The sequence below is a fragment of the Malaya genurostris genome, chromosome 1, assembly GCF_030247185.1.
Source record: "Malaya genurostris strain Urasoe2022 chromosome 1, Malgen_1.1, whole genome shotgun sequence".
Classification (NCBI taxonomy): domain Eukaryota; kingdom Metazoa; phylum Arthropoda; class Insecta; order Diptera; family Culicidae; genus Malaya; species Malaya genurostris.
Genome location: NC_080570.1, coordinates 22,583,167 through 22,599,468, shown reverse-complemented (window position 1 = coordinate 22,599,468; position 16,302 = coordinate 22,583,167). Strand labels below are relative to the sequence as shown.

Genomic DNA, 16,302 nt, shown 5'->3' with positions numbered 1-16,302 from the left:
CATTTGCGAGTTATGTATTTTCGAACATTCTTGAAAACGAAATCAAAAAAGCTCTTCCAGCGCGCCATTCTGCAAAGAGGAGGGAAAATTTCTTAATGCTGTTAATCTGTGACCATTTTGCTGGTGAATTCCCTTTTGGGAAATATAATCTTTTGGTGCATTTCTATATCATCTGTGAGTTTAGTGATAAAGCTATAAGCAGCTACTTAGGCAAAATTTCGTTGTTCAAGCGGTGAACGATTAGCTGCTCCCCGAAGAGACTAGCAGTAAAACATTTGATAAAATAACAGAGACATTGAAACGATTCATTTTTCGCTTAGGGTATATGTCATTGCTCAACTGTAACGTTTCATTACTCGTTTGTGGTGCGTGTCTTTGCTGGGTGCTATATTGCCAGAATGATAAGTTAAAAATGACAGTTTAGTTAAAACAACAACCTGCAATGGACTTAACGAAATGATAAAGAAGTTTCATGTAGGGAAGGTCACGACGAGCAAGAATGTCGCGAACTGGGACATTGGATAGTCTACCTCGGGTACGCAAGGAATTTATTAGTTGAGATCTGACGTCACGATACCCCACGCATGTCCAAACGACATGATCAATATTGCGATAACCTTCGCCACAAGCACAATGAATAGTCTCGGAAAGTCCAACTTAAAGGAGATGTGCATCTAACGTGTAGTGATTGGCAATGAGTCTGGACATCACACGAATGAAATTTCTACTCACATCCAGTCTCCTGAACCATGCCTTTGTCGATATTTTAGGAATAATTGAGTGCATCCACCGACCCAGATCATCTTTATCCCATGATGCTGGCAAGTGTTCTTCGTCGAGACGCGCTATAGAATTCGTTGAAAGCAAACGGGCAGGTGGTTTTGATTTGTCTTACTCTAATAGTACATATAAACGTTATCGAAACGTTTATCGTAAACCCATTTTACTGTTCCATTGATAGCGGTGACGTTAACGGCACAAGTCGCGAATGTCATCTTCAATTACCGGATATTATGGTCTTGAAACAAGTGCAACTTTGTTTCCTGTATTGACATACTTTGGGTCGAGGCGCAAGTGGTTATATTCGTAATTTCAACTACATAACTTCAACTTTTATTAGTTTGTTTAAAATCCGTTACTTTTTGCCTTTATCCATAGAAACGATAGAGAATTGTTGGAAAAGCCGACTTTCGATCGGAGATGATTCATAGAAGTTTACTCTCGTCATCGCTGAAAAAGTTCAGTATGCAAAAGGAAATGCCGTTTGTCGGTTTTGTCACTTTTACCTTTATATCTCTAAAACAAGCCTAAGATTGTTGAGATCAATTTAGCCGTTTTCCGACCTCATCGAGCTGAACCGTATGGTATATTACATAAGGGATTCCCGGGTTTTCGGTCAAAGGTTGATTTTTTCCGCAGCAGAATTCATGATTTGAGTGATGTAATTAAGTAATGTAAGCCGTATTTTAGGAAGATTCTCAAACAAAAACTACATTTCAGTTTTACAAATATTCAACATATTTTATTATTTATTTACGCGACGCGACGGTCGCTCTAATCAATGAAATTTATTTACGAACGCGGGGCAATGAAGCTGAAGAAATTTCTCCTAAGATTACATCAGTTTTTTTTTTTCAAGGACTGTCTTATCGGTTCTGTACAATCTTACTAATGTATAATCACGCGCTGAAATGCATCTTCTAGCCGCTACCCGGTTTAATCAGGAGCTTGTATTTGGAGACATTGTAAAAGGTTATGTTCCATTTCTCAACCATGCGCTAATGTAATTTGATAAACAAGTGCAAGGTTTGTTGTATATTCATCGTATTGCCACGCATGCAGATGAGTTATCAGTGGTTGTTCTATTCTATAAGCTTAATAATGTAATCGGATCGCCATTCCAGATGTTCCGATGAGTTGCACTTAAGTGACGTTGTCATTTATGAGGTACTATAGTTAACTGAACAGAAATAAATATTGATCAGACTATCATGGAAATTCGTCACAAGCCTAAAACTACGATTAGTTCGATCACAGCAATCTCGTCCTGTTTGGACAGGTTCAGTTTCACGTCGACTGGCTGAGCAAAGGAAACATAATATTGGCGTTTTCAGTATTGCATCCGATTTCCATAGATGCAGAAATTGTCATCACACTGGATGAGCTCGTTAGGTCGTCGGTTTGTGATCCATTGGAGATAGCGTCGCAAAATTTGTTGCTACTTGCTGACACGGAAATATAACAGGAGATTGCTAAAGCCACCAGACACAACAGCCAGTAAAGGGAGAAACAGATTTGCCGAACTCGGCTCCAGAACGGGTCGTCAATGTATTTGGCAAGTTCATCTTTCGTCAGCGCGTACGAGTTGCTGTAAGGTGGAGAGAAATTTGATAAGGTTACTAAGCGCGTCGCTAAATGAATTCACGTGTTTGCGAAAGGCATGCTGATAGTGTGTCGAATGAGGAAGTGGAAAACTCGTGCACGTCGCCGCACTCTTCATTATCAACTCGATGTTGCGCCACACTTAATGCGCACCGACTGGGTCCAAAAACGCTGGAATCGCTGGCAGCACCAAACTTGACCTGTGTTGTCCTCGGGAAGTCTGGTTGATGGCTTGCCGTGCAAGTTCATTATCAAAGCACAATTGCTCGTTCTGGGCTGTCTACAAATACTCTTGTATTCGATGAAAGTGTTTTCGAGTTTTTATCACCGAGATAGTGAATTTTGCGCAATCCTTTCACAGACGTTGTTTTTTTTCCAATGGAATGTGAACGTCAGAACTCCGATTGGTTGATGTTGTTGTTGGGGAAAATAGAAAATGATTTTCAATTTTTGCATACGAAAATTCAGAAAAAAACATTTCCATTATTTGATAATAATAATGATTGCAAAAGCGTATAGTGTTTGTCACAATAATATAAACACATGTCTATTTGTCAAACTGATTTGCTTCATTGAAGTGAACCGTTTGAACATAGACGAGCCACTTGTTCTAATTATATCACTTGAGTGGGCTTTGCTGTTAAGTGTGTGTTGTTTACTCCCTTTGAAGTTTCACAATACTAAGAACAGCGTGATTTTATTATTGTGATTTTGATTGGCCTTTCAAACGTTACGGCATGACTCAACATCTGTCACATCACGTAAAGTAGATATATTCAGCTATATGATGCCAAAAGCATAGTACTGAAATTGGTCATATATTTGATTTTAATACTAAGAGCAAATTCAGCAGCTGCAAGATTTATATGGGTGGTCTATAATGTAAATGAAACTGAAACAAACGTATCCCCAGCAATCCGTTTTAGTTTTATTTATTCGACCAGTTCTACTATCAAATTTAAAACTGGTATACACTGCCGTTCTATTTTTTCTATATTTTAAACAGATAAAACGCTGCTGGGGCTGCCAGTTTATGTTGTTATAATTTCTAGATTTAAATTTTAAAACTGACATAAATTATGACATTATAATTCTAGAACTAGAACACTCCTGAATATGACCTAATATAGAAAAAATACAACGGCAGCGTATACCAGTTTTAAATTTGACAGTCGAACTGTTCAAATAAATAAAACAATATTATTATTATAATTATTTTAATTATTTAAATTATTATTATTAGAAAAGCGTAACTTACACTGCCACATAAACTGTTATATTGTATCATAGCATATTATTTCATATATTATCGTCTGACATGTTTTTTTTTTGTCTTTTATGTTATTATATAATATGTTGTATGGTATTATACTGCATTGTCCTTGAACTGATGGTGGCTTCACTTCACATCACATCACATTAGGGCATATTTAGTAGTGTTCTTGTTCTAGATGCATAAATTATGTCAGTTACAAAATTTAAATCTGGATTTCATAACAAGAAAAACTGGCAGCCCCAGCAGTGTTTTACTCGTGTTTCAAATATATAAAAAATAAAACGGCATCGTAGACCAGTTTTAAATTTGACAGAAAAACTGGTCGAATAAATAAAACTAGAACGGCTTTCTGGGGATCCAGTTTATGTTCCAGTTTATGTTCTATTATAGATCTTCCATATAGAACTTCTAGCTGCTGAATTCGCTCTTAGAAACACAGATAAAACGTTGCTGGGGCTGCCAGTTTATTTTGTTATAATTTTTAGATTTAAATTTTAAAACTGACATAAATTATGCATCTAGAACTAGAACGCTTCTGAACATGCCCTAATGTCGTATTCGGCGGATAAAACAGAAACTGGCCCACGGTATTTTCGTCAATCAAACACTTTTCGCGAAACTGTTTTGGTTTCGTACTTAGCAATTTTCAATTTCTTGCTTTTTTAATATTGATATGAAATACTAACCAATTTCTGACCCTTATTATGGGTATCACTTCACGGTGGAAATCAAAAGAAGTGAAAGTATGTCCTTATTACGGATGTCGCTTCAGAGACAAAAGTAATTACTTGGATGAACTTGATGTCATGAACATCACGCCACCAACATTTTGTCGAAAATTTTTTTTTTCACTACAGTGACCGCTTCACTATGCGTGATACTGGTAATAGGTAAAATCAAGTGAAGTGACATGTAAGTGAAGTGAATGTGAAAGTGGAAGTGAGAACGGTAATAAGGGCCTCTGTGAATGGTCGAATAAACATAACTTTTTTAGCATAAATATTTCAAATAACAGCTTATATCAAACAATAGGGGATCGATTTCTAGACCTCTTCGACCACCATAGTCAGTTTTCATTTACGTCGACCCCCGCAAAAAGGATATCGACCCCAAGGGGTCTATATCGACCACTTTGAGAACCCCTGCTTTAAACAAACGGTTTGACAGCAGTTAGGGTGGACATTTTTCAGATGTCAATGATTTCACACTAGTGGATTCTACAGCAAAATATAGCAAAATAGAGATGCTGAGGTTATTTCTCTAAGCAATTAGTTCTTCAAACAAACCATTTTCACGAAACTTGGAATCGGACAAAATCGGACTGATGTGAGTTAATCCGATATAAGAATTGGAAACTGACTCGAATTTCAGATTAACGACAATGAAATTAGATTCGGAGCTTACCACGAAAAGACAGTTTGGCAGTAGTCAGAGTGGTAACCAGATTAAGTTCGTTATTCACATCATCGTTGCTAAATGCGAACCCAACTCAGTATCCTGAACATTGAGAGCAGTAATTCGAAATACCATTGAATTCTATTGATTCTACACACTGTTTAGAAAGTATTACTGAATAAAGATGTAATTGTCATCCGAAATATGTATCTGTATTCTTACATCTGTTATACTTTGTATACTGACGTATGTAAAATTAAGGTAAATCAATGGTATTTCAAATTTATTCTCTCATTTCACATTCAATTAAGAGTTCGAGTTACAATTAGTGATCTTGAAAAATGTTTGCTTGAAGAAATTACGCTGGATTAGTTCCAAGTTGCTAGTTGTGGTTAGAAGCTAAAGGGTGATTTTTTTGTTGGTATCTTTTTGACAACACTGTTTTTGACAGATCACGCATAAGTCATGTCTTGTGTAAATGCCAAACTTGTTCAGTTTGGTCTATAGTTTAATCATGAATCGTCGGTTGGTCTATAATTAATGAATGAGCGCTGGCAAAGTTGAAGGAAGATCCACATTTTTTATCGAAAATAGTGTTCAGTGACGGAGCTAATTTCTGATTTAATGGATACCAGACCAGCCAGAAGCATTGCAATAGCTACCAATGCATTCCAAAAAAAGTCACTGTTCGGTGTTCAAACATTAAATTAGACCAACATAATTATTGATTCGGTCTTTCACGAATAATGCCGATATCGATCTATTCCAATAACGATTTCATCAATTTTATCAAATTCCTTGCGTTTCTCTTAAAAAATTACCCTTTGAAACCAGTTGGATACTGTTAAACTGATAGCATAAAGTCTATACACCTAGAGATGCAATTGAAACAGTTTCTCAGGAACCTGCGAGTGACATAAACAGCGGTGTCACATCCTACTTGGTCATTTCAGGAAACCACGGTAGGTAAAGTAAGTGGCTGACGTACACACTTAAAACCTAATTTTGATCTCGGCGAAAAAAAAATGTTCAAAACGAACGGCAAAGCGATAATCTACTGAAATTTTAGCTAAGATAGCTTTTTCCGAAATTCTCGGTTTATTATTTCCGATTTCTCGGTAATTCAAAATGTTACACTGACATTCGGTTTTGTAAATTACCGTGTTTACCAGCAATTGGTCGTTTTGCCGGAAGCAGCAAATTAATGATATCAACTTAGCGAAACTTTTATGTCGTTTTCGTTTTTAAATTGCACTACACCGGTGTAGGTAAGGTTGCACTGAAACCGTTCGTTTTTGCCAATTGCACTACACCAGTGCTACACTTTTTCTGCACCGATACCACTGGTGTAGCACTCATCAAATGTTTGGCGTAGCTCTGTGCAATGGAATCGTTTATGGTAGTCAATGGTTACTGTTTATGTTTTCGTCATTTTTGTTCGTTTATTCATGCCATGGTGTAGCACTGCACCAGTGTAGTGCAAATTAAAAACGAAAACGCCATTAGACAACCGAAATTTGGTGATTCATCAAAGTAGCCATTTTTCTTCAGTACAAAACTGAGTGATGTAAAAAAAGTGCATGTGTTCATATGTGGAATTAGTTGCAAATAAAAATTGAATCCGAATATAGCGATATGTTTCGTGGTATTAAGAACAAATTTGTTCAATGTTCGACAATTATTCGTGGCAAGAAATCCCCCAGAGCATTCTTACGGGATAAAGAACCTCGCAACGCTAATCTACTGCATGAAATTGATCGGACTCCGGTATAATATATTTCTTTAAATATTCAATATTTTATTGAGCCATTACTTTCGTTGTATCCGGAATCTGATTTTTTGCGGAAAATCGAATTGTGTTCTCTACTGTAAATAACGTGGAAGTGCATCCATTCTACGGCGTATATGTTTGGCAATATTTTCTTCATAGCACATTTTTTTCTTATTTTACATTTCCTAGCCTATTAGTTCAACAGCCAACATAATGTTGAAATAAATAAATAAATAATAACGAGCTTTAACTGGAATACTTATTATATATTTAAAATTTTATTTTAAATAATTGCTTAAAATCTCCGCATTAGCTCACATGCTTAAACACCGATAATTTCGGTAATTTGTTGAATTTGATCAGAAATCGCAGTGATTCAGACCTTCAATCAAACTTTTACAGAACTCGTCCTGTGATTTTGTATATGCTGAACTGCAATAAAACATATGTGCCAAATATTGATGAAAAATGACACCAGTTGTTTGAATAGTCATAATGAACTAGAATCTAATATTACAATGTTTTTATCCGTATCATCGACTCATCATGCACAGATTGTTTCCGATCGATTTGTACGGATTGATTACTATTCTTTTCAAAGAAAACACGATCCAACAGATAGCTTTTGTAAATGTGTTTGCAGTCCATAGATATAATAGAAACTTTCCGCGCCTCCACAAACAATAGAACAATACTGTTTTAGTCTCACAAGCTTTCGAGAACCATAACGTGAGCGAAAACATCACGCACCAGAACGAAATTCGTGTTGCTAAGCCATTCCCGCGTATTCGACACGAGGATCTGATGGTTGGCTATGGAAAAATACTCACAATTCATTGATTAGACTCGTGGTGGTATTGTTGTTTAGATCTTCCTGCGGGATTGGAATGACGTATGATTTCTGGTACTCCTTTGGCAGCAGCCGGGTTTTCTCGTTGACAGTCATTTTGGTTTCCTTGGTGCACTTCAAGCTTGTCCGGAGTTAAACAAACAGAACACACGCGCAATGGACGTGAAACGATAGTTACGGTGGTTGGAATACTTGTAAACGCTGATACCAACCCAGACAGAACAATTTATAGTGCGATCCAAATCACCGCCAGCGAATGAGATACGACGAGGAGAGACGCCGAACCACCGCAGGAAGCTCCCAGCATCCTGCGGAAAGCACTCTGAGTTCTGCGATCTGCGAGAGATGTTTCTCTTCTCGCAATTTGAACACGCTGATAGTAAGTAAGGAACTGTATGTGACTTCCCCGGTCATGCCGTCATACATTTGGCAGACCCGGGTGGGTATTACGGCACCATTTGAATGCTCGAATGGGTGTGACTCAACCGCAAACGAACTGATAAGACTGGAGATTGGTTTATTTACTTGGTGTCAAAACAATGCCGCCATTCCACTTGATTTATCGGTTGGATGCTGCTACCTGTTTTATATGTAAATTAGCTTCGTGGTAGAGTAACATGTGAGTTAGATAAATCCATGGACACCTGTAAGTCATGCTAATCTCTAAAATATGAGAACTAGAATAGTACAGTTTTCCGGAAGAGACTAAAAGTATTACAGTTGGCTATAAGTGAAGTAATGCAGGTTATCTAGATTATTTTATCCAGAGTTGCATCATTTATCCATCATCTAGCGAATTGTTTCAGTTGAATGAATTAGAAGAACTGTTCAAATTTTCAACTACACACAACTTAAGGCTAGAAAAAAAACCATGAGCCTGCATTCTATTACCCACATGTAGATCGTATTTCGATACTTGAGTTTCCTAGAACAACGGGGTCATAATACTGAACAATGCGTTTGCGGTAGGAAATGCTGACGGATTTTCCCGGTTTCGTAGATAGGCAGCTGCCAGTGAAGCAGCAAGCGACACTATCAGTCAGTTCCGCAAAAAAAAACAGCGGGATGCGCCATCACTGATGCAGCATCGGGAACTGAGTGATAACTTTGACTATTTGTTGGAATGATTTCGCTTTGTTGGATGCTGAAACCAGCAGACAGATTTACTGTTTTTTTTCCTACAGAGCATCGATGATCTGCTCAATTCCTAAATCGTGTAGTGTTTAACGCATCCTTCATATTCCCGGATGAGTGGCAATAATCAAGTGAAGAGTCATGGAGGATGGGGGTAACTGATTGTGCTCTACTTTGGGTGATGTAATTTTTGTTTATTCTGACCTAATGTAGTTTGCCTCGACTCAACTACAAGGGAATGAATCAATTTTAATATTTTAAACTCTTCCTTGCGTTTTTTCCAATTCAATTCATTACAGATAATAACAACCAGAGGCATTCAAACAGTTGGATAATGAAAACTGCTTCATTCGCTTTATATCGCACTTTTAAAATAGACAGTTCAAAATAGTACGGAGCCGGACTCAGATTTTCCAATGCAAAAATCGTTTAAACACAAGTTTTTGCAAGTTCTTCCAAAACAAATGTTTTTATCCAGTTGTGTGTGTTTAACCTATTCCCCATTGTCTGCCAGCGGTTTACAGAAAAAAGGATGTTCCCATGTGTTTTGTTTATACATGCAAATAACTTTGGTCCAGGATTCCGAAAGGTGTTGACTCAATCGAATTCCGTTGACCTATTCCGTATATAGAGCAAAGCGTGTACCGTTCCATCGACCAGCCCCGCTTAGATAAAATGTTTGCATCAAATGGATTCAAACATTACAGAAAGACTAATCGGCAATCGACGTGTATTTAGTTTGTGATCTTACGTTTCGTATGAATAATTAACATTTTTCAATCTTACCAATACTCGTTTGGTTTCAATGTTTCGTTTCTTACCGTATCGAAACCTTCCCAAACTTCAGTCTTCTGAACCAGCCAATTGCACCCTTGGAACATAGTATGAACACTTCTAAATATTTTTTCTATAGATGGTTCTGCATAAAACACTAATAATAGAAATAGAATTATTATTTATACCCAAACAGTTATTCTTACTCATAAGAACTGCTAAGAAGGGATTTGATACCTTCCAGAAATAGGATATCAAGGCGAAATATTTGACCTATTTGAATAATTTTCAATAAGTTTCGCGTTTCAAATGAACGTACTCTCTCATTCTGCTACTAACGCAGAAGGCGATAGCACCCAGTCGACGTCGCTCTTTTGACCAAATGTCAACGTCGGGACACGGGAAGGCATGAGCCAGGAACTTGTGAGCACTTATTTTTTATCATTATCATTATCATTTATTTATACCCGGATTTAACCTACTAATGGTCATTCGCCGGGCTGTGAGCACTAAGTTATCACAACTTTTGACGACCATCCGGTTTTTATTCGGTTTTTTGCATTCAAAAATACGCCAACGGATTTTCTAACTAAGTTGCGCTTATCCGACTTTTGCATCCAGCCGTTCATATATTCAACCATAGAGATGGAGTGGAAACGTTTAGAAGGCTAGCAAAGATAATCTCAAATAATTGCGAACCAACCTGAAAGATTTTTCAACATTGAGTTCCATGAACAATAGAGTACTTATTATATAAAAGTGCAAATAACTTGATAATTCATACTACGTTCTCAGAATTTGTTTTACAGTATCAATATTTTAGATGACGCACTTTTCTTTCCAATTTTTGCGCCTTCCCTACCTTTTTTTGAATTTCACACAGGAACAAGGAAAGTTCTTTCTTTCCCTTGTGATACACGAATTATCCTCAGTCGAATTATCCTTATTATTAGTCGCGAAACAACGTGTGCTCAAACTTTGAGAATCACACGGAAGCGCCATATTTGTTTCCATCTATGTCGTCTTCACTTAAGAAAACTGAAACTGACCCAGGGTAGTTTCACCAAACAAATAGTTTTCACGGAACTATGTTGGTTTCACACTTATCAGCACATCATTTCACAATCTGATTACTTTTCAAGCAGTTTTGATAATTCATGTTTTCAACGTTTTACGAGCAGGTTTTCGTGTTTTTTCGGGCTGTTTTCCAAGCAGTGATTTTAAGCATTTTAGCAGTACTATGCAAGCAACCTATCAAATAGTTTTTTCAAAGCTTTTTTCAACTTATTATTTTAGCAGTTTTTTTATCCTAACATACTGTTTGAGCAATTTTTTAAAAGCTTCGTGGAGCTTTCGAAAAGTTTTTAGTTTATTTTTCTAGTAGTGTTTGAGCTCTTTTTAGCAGGTTTAACAAACAGTCTTTCGAGTAGTTTTTTTGTAGTATCTTTTTTCCAGCAGCTTAACGGTTAGTAGCAAGCAATTTCAATTTCAATTACATTCAAGAAATTTTCAGCATACTTTGCAAGTAGTTTTAAGGTGGTTTTTGATTCGAGTTTTTCAAGTTTTGTTGGGTTGTTTTCTAAGCAGTTTTTAAGGCATTCTTTTTGAGCAGTATTTTGCAAGCACCTAATCCCATAGTTTTTTTGGATCCGTGTTTAGCTCGATTTCCGAGTAGTGTTTGAAACTTTTTTCGTAGGTTTTACGGAAGTACTCTCTGAGTAGTTTTTTTTTTCAAGCAGCTTATCGAGTAGTTTTTCAAATAGTTTTCTAGTTCGAAACTTCTTTGATTGATTTTACGAGTAGTTTTTCCAGCAATTTTATCGAGCAATTTTTTTCGAGTATACTCTTTGAGCAGTTTTTTCATTCAAACAGTTTTTCGAGTAGTTTTTTTTTCAATCAATTTTAAGCTTGTTTTTCGAGCAGTTTCTTGAGCTTATAAACAGTTTTTTATCCCTTCTTTTTGGCTCTTTGGAGCTCACAAGTGTATTTTTTTGTGTTTCAATTATAGAGGTTTTACCCTAAAGGTTATTCGTCTCTTCTAGCCAGAAAAACTTTCTGACGCTATGCGCGGGGTTGGGAATCGAGCTCAGGCGGGCTTCGTGACTTACCCATCACGTTATACTCGTCTTCGACAGTTTACGAGTTGTTTTTGGTCAGCCTTTTCAGCTGATCGAGTAGTTTTTTAGCTTATTTTTCGAGCAGTTTTGGAGTAGATTGTACAAATAGTTTCCCGAGTTGTATATTTGGGCAGTTTTGTTGCTTATTTTTCGAGCTTTTTCAAGAAAGTTTTACTAGCAGTTTTGGAGTAGTTTTTCTGGACAGTTTTTTCGATCATATTTCTTAAGATGTTTTGTTTCTCCTAATAGTTTTTCGAATAACAGTTTCTTAGCATATTTTCCGAGTAGTTTTAGGGCTATTGGTAAGCTTCACAAACTGTAGTTATTCCAGCAGTTTTTTTTTCGAGCAGCTTATCGAATAGGTTTTCAAGCAGTTTCTTCAAGCATACTATTTGAGCAGTGTTTTGCAAGTTTTACGTTTGTTTTTTGAGCAGTTTTAAAAGCTTTTCTTAGTAGGTTTTACAAGTAGTTTTATGAGCAGTTTTTTCAAATATACTTTTTGAGGAGTTTATTTTAAAGCAGCTAATCGAGAAGTTTTTTTTCAAGCCGTTTCTCTGCATATTTTTCGAGTAGTTTTTAAAGCAGTTATTAAAAGTAAGTTTTACACGCTGTAATTTTCGGATTGTTTTTCGACTGATTTCTTGAGCAGTTTAGTTGAGCATGCATTCGAGCAGCTTATCGAGTAGATTTTTTCAGCAGATATTATTAACATGTTTTTCGAGCAATTTTAGAAGCTGTTTTCAGCAGATTTTACGAGCAATTTTTCAAGTATTGTTTTTTGGGGCATACCTTTTGTGAGTTATAGTTATAGTTTTTTGCGCTCATTAATGTGTGTAGTCATATTCAAACATATTATATATAATGTCTTTATAGTGCAAATATGATGCTGAAAAGGACAATTCGACCGTCCACGACAAAAGGGCCTAACTGCAAATGACAGTTTCTCTTTGTTTACTTTTTCTTTTACGATTTACCGAACTGATTTTATATTTGACGCTTTACTCTTCGCAAAACTTTCAAGGTAAAGCAACAATCTTTCGATTTATATTGGAAACTATAGAGAATTTGCAATAATGACTTCGTAATAATCAAAAGAGAAAGTAAACAAAGAGAGGCTCTCATTTGCAGTTAGGCCCTTTTGTCGTGGGACTATCGAATTGTTGGACTCTTCTTGGATCTGACAGGTGAAGCAGGAAATGTGGATTATCAAGGCAGATATGCAGAATATGTCCACTTCATCGATGATAACAATTTTAACTGTAGATTGAAAATTAGAAAAAGGATTTCAATATAAAATATATAGGTATACATGAACATCATATTTTTTTCATATGGCATGTTTTCATCACTCCAGTATGAACAAAATTTTCAGTTCAACTACATTAAAATTAGGTTCGAAACTAGCTTCAAACAAACGGTTTGATAGCAGTTAGGGTGGAAACAGGCTCCAACGCAAAAACAACATTAGTAAATGCAAATCAAATATAATTGTCATCTAATCATTTCTTCATTGTTAATGTAACGAAATCATATGTATGACATCTAAAATTTAGAATTACTAATAATTTTTTTGTGTTTGATGAAGTTTGTCTGTCACTGATAAATAAAATTACTAGTTTTCCTCATCACTTGGGCTACAGATTCTCTAATATTGCACGTTTGTTCTGAATTATCAATTTAACAGGAAAACCATTTCGAGGCGAGGGACGTACACCTCTCGAAAGATTCACCTGTTGTATGTACAACCTTCGAACAATGCGTCGCTAAGAAGTAGGTCGGAGTCATTGATAAGCGACAAAAGCGACTTCCTCCACCAGCGCAGTTCAGGTCTCTTCATTTCGTTACGGTCCTTGCTCGGTCGGTGAATCATCATTAAACAGTGCTTCTTCAATGCATAACTGCTGTTGACCTCCTCCAAGGAAAATTGTGTTAGGAGTTGAAGGGACATCATCGTTTCTTTAACTGATAGGTATCAGCCGATATGTGCTGTGGAGAGGTTTGTCGCCGGTCGGTGCTTTTAACTTCAGAATATCTAAATCTTTTTGCACAGGAAATTGCAGCTTGACATTTTTTTTTATTCGGTGAGATGGTGTGACAAGTACTACATATGTAATATGGGTTGGCTATCATTGCCAACGAATACTATCGAAGGGAAAACGGCTACGTGAAGGAAATGTTTTAAGTCATATCAGTTTAGTTAATAAGGGTTCGTTTGATGTCTGTTCAGGTTCAGTTAGTTCCGAACGATACGGGTAGTAACATTTCATTATTCGCAAGTGTCATATCTAATCCGGCTAGTTCGAATCAAACCGTCCTCGCCGAACAATGAAGAACCTAGTCCGTGCTACAAATTATCTTGCTGTGCTAGTTTTAGTCACCTGTAATCCTTTACACTATGAGATGTATGCTTTTCCTCGAATAAACCATCAACACTATGATTAACTATTATACCCCTTACGTTTATTGGCAGGCCTACAGCGTTGGTAAATGGAGTTGATCGGTTCAGCATCGATCATCGGTGGTTTGAGTTGTTGGATAGCGATGCTCAAAAACAGAACATCACGAAATTGCGAATTTTTTCTAATATGGTGAAGAATGGAATCGACACTATTGGGCCGATTATGAAGAAACAATTAAGAAATAATGATGATAGTGAAATGGTTCATGGAGAAACAAGTGAAGGTTCTATTACCAGTCAAACCATTCCAGTTACTTCGTTTACCGAAGAAGATGGTAGTACAGCAGAGGGATTGACGGATGTAACGCAAATGACTGATTCGGAAGCGACAGGTCCAACGAGTGACCTTGAGGAAAATTCATCTACCAGTGAAAAAAATATTATCCCCACGGTTGTGACCAATTCGGAGGAAGTGACCACCACCAATGAAGTGGGCAATACTGTAGATGGCTCAACGGAGACTTCGGAAGTAACGGGTTCGTCAAGTGTTACTGAGGAGAGCTCTATCACCACCGAAATTTCAATAGATACTTCGGATGTAACCACCAGTCCCGAGGAAGTGACAACCACGGACACTTCGAAAACAACTGATTCAGGAGAAGCGAGTTCCACAAGTGCTACTGGGGAAAACTCAATAACCACCGAAACTACGATTGTTACTTCGGAAGTGATCAGTTCCGAGGAAACGACTGCCACTGAAGTTAGTAGTACTCAAGATAGTTCAACAGATGCTTCGAAAACTACTGATGCAGGTACAACGGGTGGTTCTGAACCTTCTGTCACCACGGAAGCAATAACAGTTTCTTCCGATGGTACTACTCCCGGAGATATCACAGTGACTTCTACCACTCTTTTGGAAACAACAACAACAGATAAATCTTCTACAACCACTGTTGCCAACGCGGGAACGTCTACGGTTTCTACTAACGGTACAAACACCGAAGAAACAACTACAGTAGCACAAACTTCCTCCACAACAAAGACTGTGACTACCACGCCAAAACCTGGAGCAGCAAGTGCCCGGACCAGTAGCTTGTTCTGCATTTTATCTAGTGTGGTTCTGATGTTGTTACGGATAGTCTATTGAACAACTTCAGCGTTTAAGGCCAATATGCCATCTATCACAACCCACTTTAAAAATTTAATTGCAGGCTAACTATGACAAATTATGTGTAAACTTTGAACTTTCAGCGCGAACTGAATTCTTCGGAACTTGGATCTTGACAGATGGGTTATTGGCCGTTGTGATCATAAAAGTTAGTTTCTTTTATTCGTTAGGATTAATCAAAACGTTTAATTCATGCCAAATCAGCTAAATAACCTCGCGCTATTCGTTGGTATTGTATGAGGAGAACAAATTGAATTGTTTGTGTGTAATAATTAATCGGGCTAGTGCTGTCCAAGGAAGAAATGATTTATATTCTGCGTCGAGCAACGGTGCTAGTGAACATCTTAATGCATTTTTGCCGTTATGAAAAGTAATCGTCTTATACCAATTCGCCACTAGAGGCGTTTCGAGTTACTCAGTAATCGTGATGGTAATTCATGCGTGCAAAATCGTTAATGTCAGAGACAAAACCGGATTAACGTACGGATAGAACTGACATGCATCCTGCGCATTAACATCGCTCTGATGAGTGTACTTCGAATAGCTACATAATTCCAAAATAATATAGGTTGTACAGATATAATTTCATTTGTAAACTGGTGAAGATATTTTTCAACTAATGAAAATATATGATCGATAATAAACAAAATACATCGAGACTATTCCAAGCGTTCAACTCATTTTGTATTTAGTAGTAGTGATTCACTTCTCTCTAGACGCCATGAAGTCCCTTTCGTCGGATGCGAGAATACATCATATACTTGTAGTTTAAACGATGCAGAGGATGGAATAAAGTTTGTTAAACTTATATTATAATTTATAATATTTAAATAAATATATTTATTATAATTATAATATTAAAACTATCCCTAACCACAGGCAAAGATATCATATTAACAAGATATCCAGCTCTCACATTTCCCGAACAAATCTTTGGCAACATCCTTTTTTGCGAGCATGGCGCCCTCAGGCGAGTCCGCATCGAACCACGTACATAGAAATAAGGGGAGAGAAATGTCAAATTCGTACGCGCCAAA

General features: G+C 37.0%; 2 protein-coding genes across 2 annotated transcripts; one reads left to right on the top strand and one right to left on the bottom strand.

Annotated features, from left to right (window-relative positions):
* Positions 1-1,525: 1,525 nt before the first annotated feature.
* Positions 1,526-7,877, bottom strand: LOC131434729 (uncharacterized). Its single transcript, XM_058601789.1, has 2 exons — positions 7,655-7,877; positions 1,526-2,368 (listed from the first exon to the last, which is right to left on the bottom strand). Exons 1-2 carry the CDS (start codon positions 7,768-7,770, stop codon positions 2,068-2,070), a joined length of 417 nt encoding a protein of 138 aa, XP_058457772.1. The 5' UTR covers positions 7,771-7,877; the 3' UTR covers positions 1,526-2,067.
* Positions 7,878-13,792: 5,915 nt separating this feature from the next.
* LOC131434722 (uncharacterized) lies at positions 13,793-15,927 on the top strand. Its single transcript, XM_058601776.1, has 2 exons — positions 13,793-14,101; positions 14,170-15,927. The coding sequence occupies exons 1-2, from the start codon at positions 14,025-14,027 to the stop codon at positions 15,242-15,244; spliced, it is 1,152 nt and encodes a 383-aa protein (XP_058457759.1). The 5' UTR covers positions 13,793-14,024; the 3' UTR covers positions 15,245-15,927.
* The last annotated feature ends 375 nt before the right edge of the window (positions 15,928-16,302 follow it).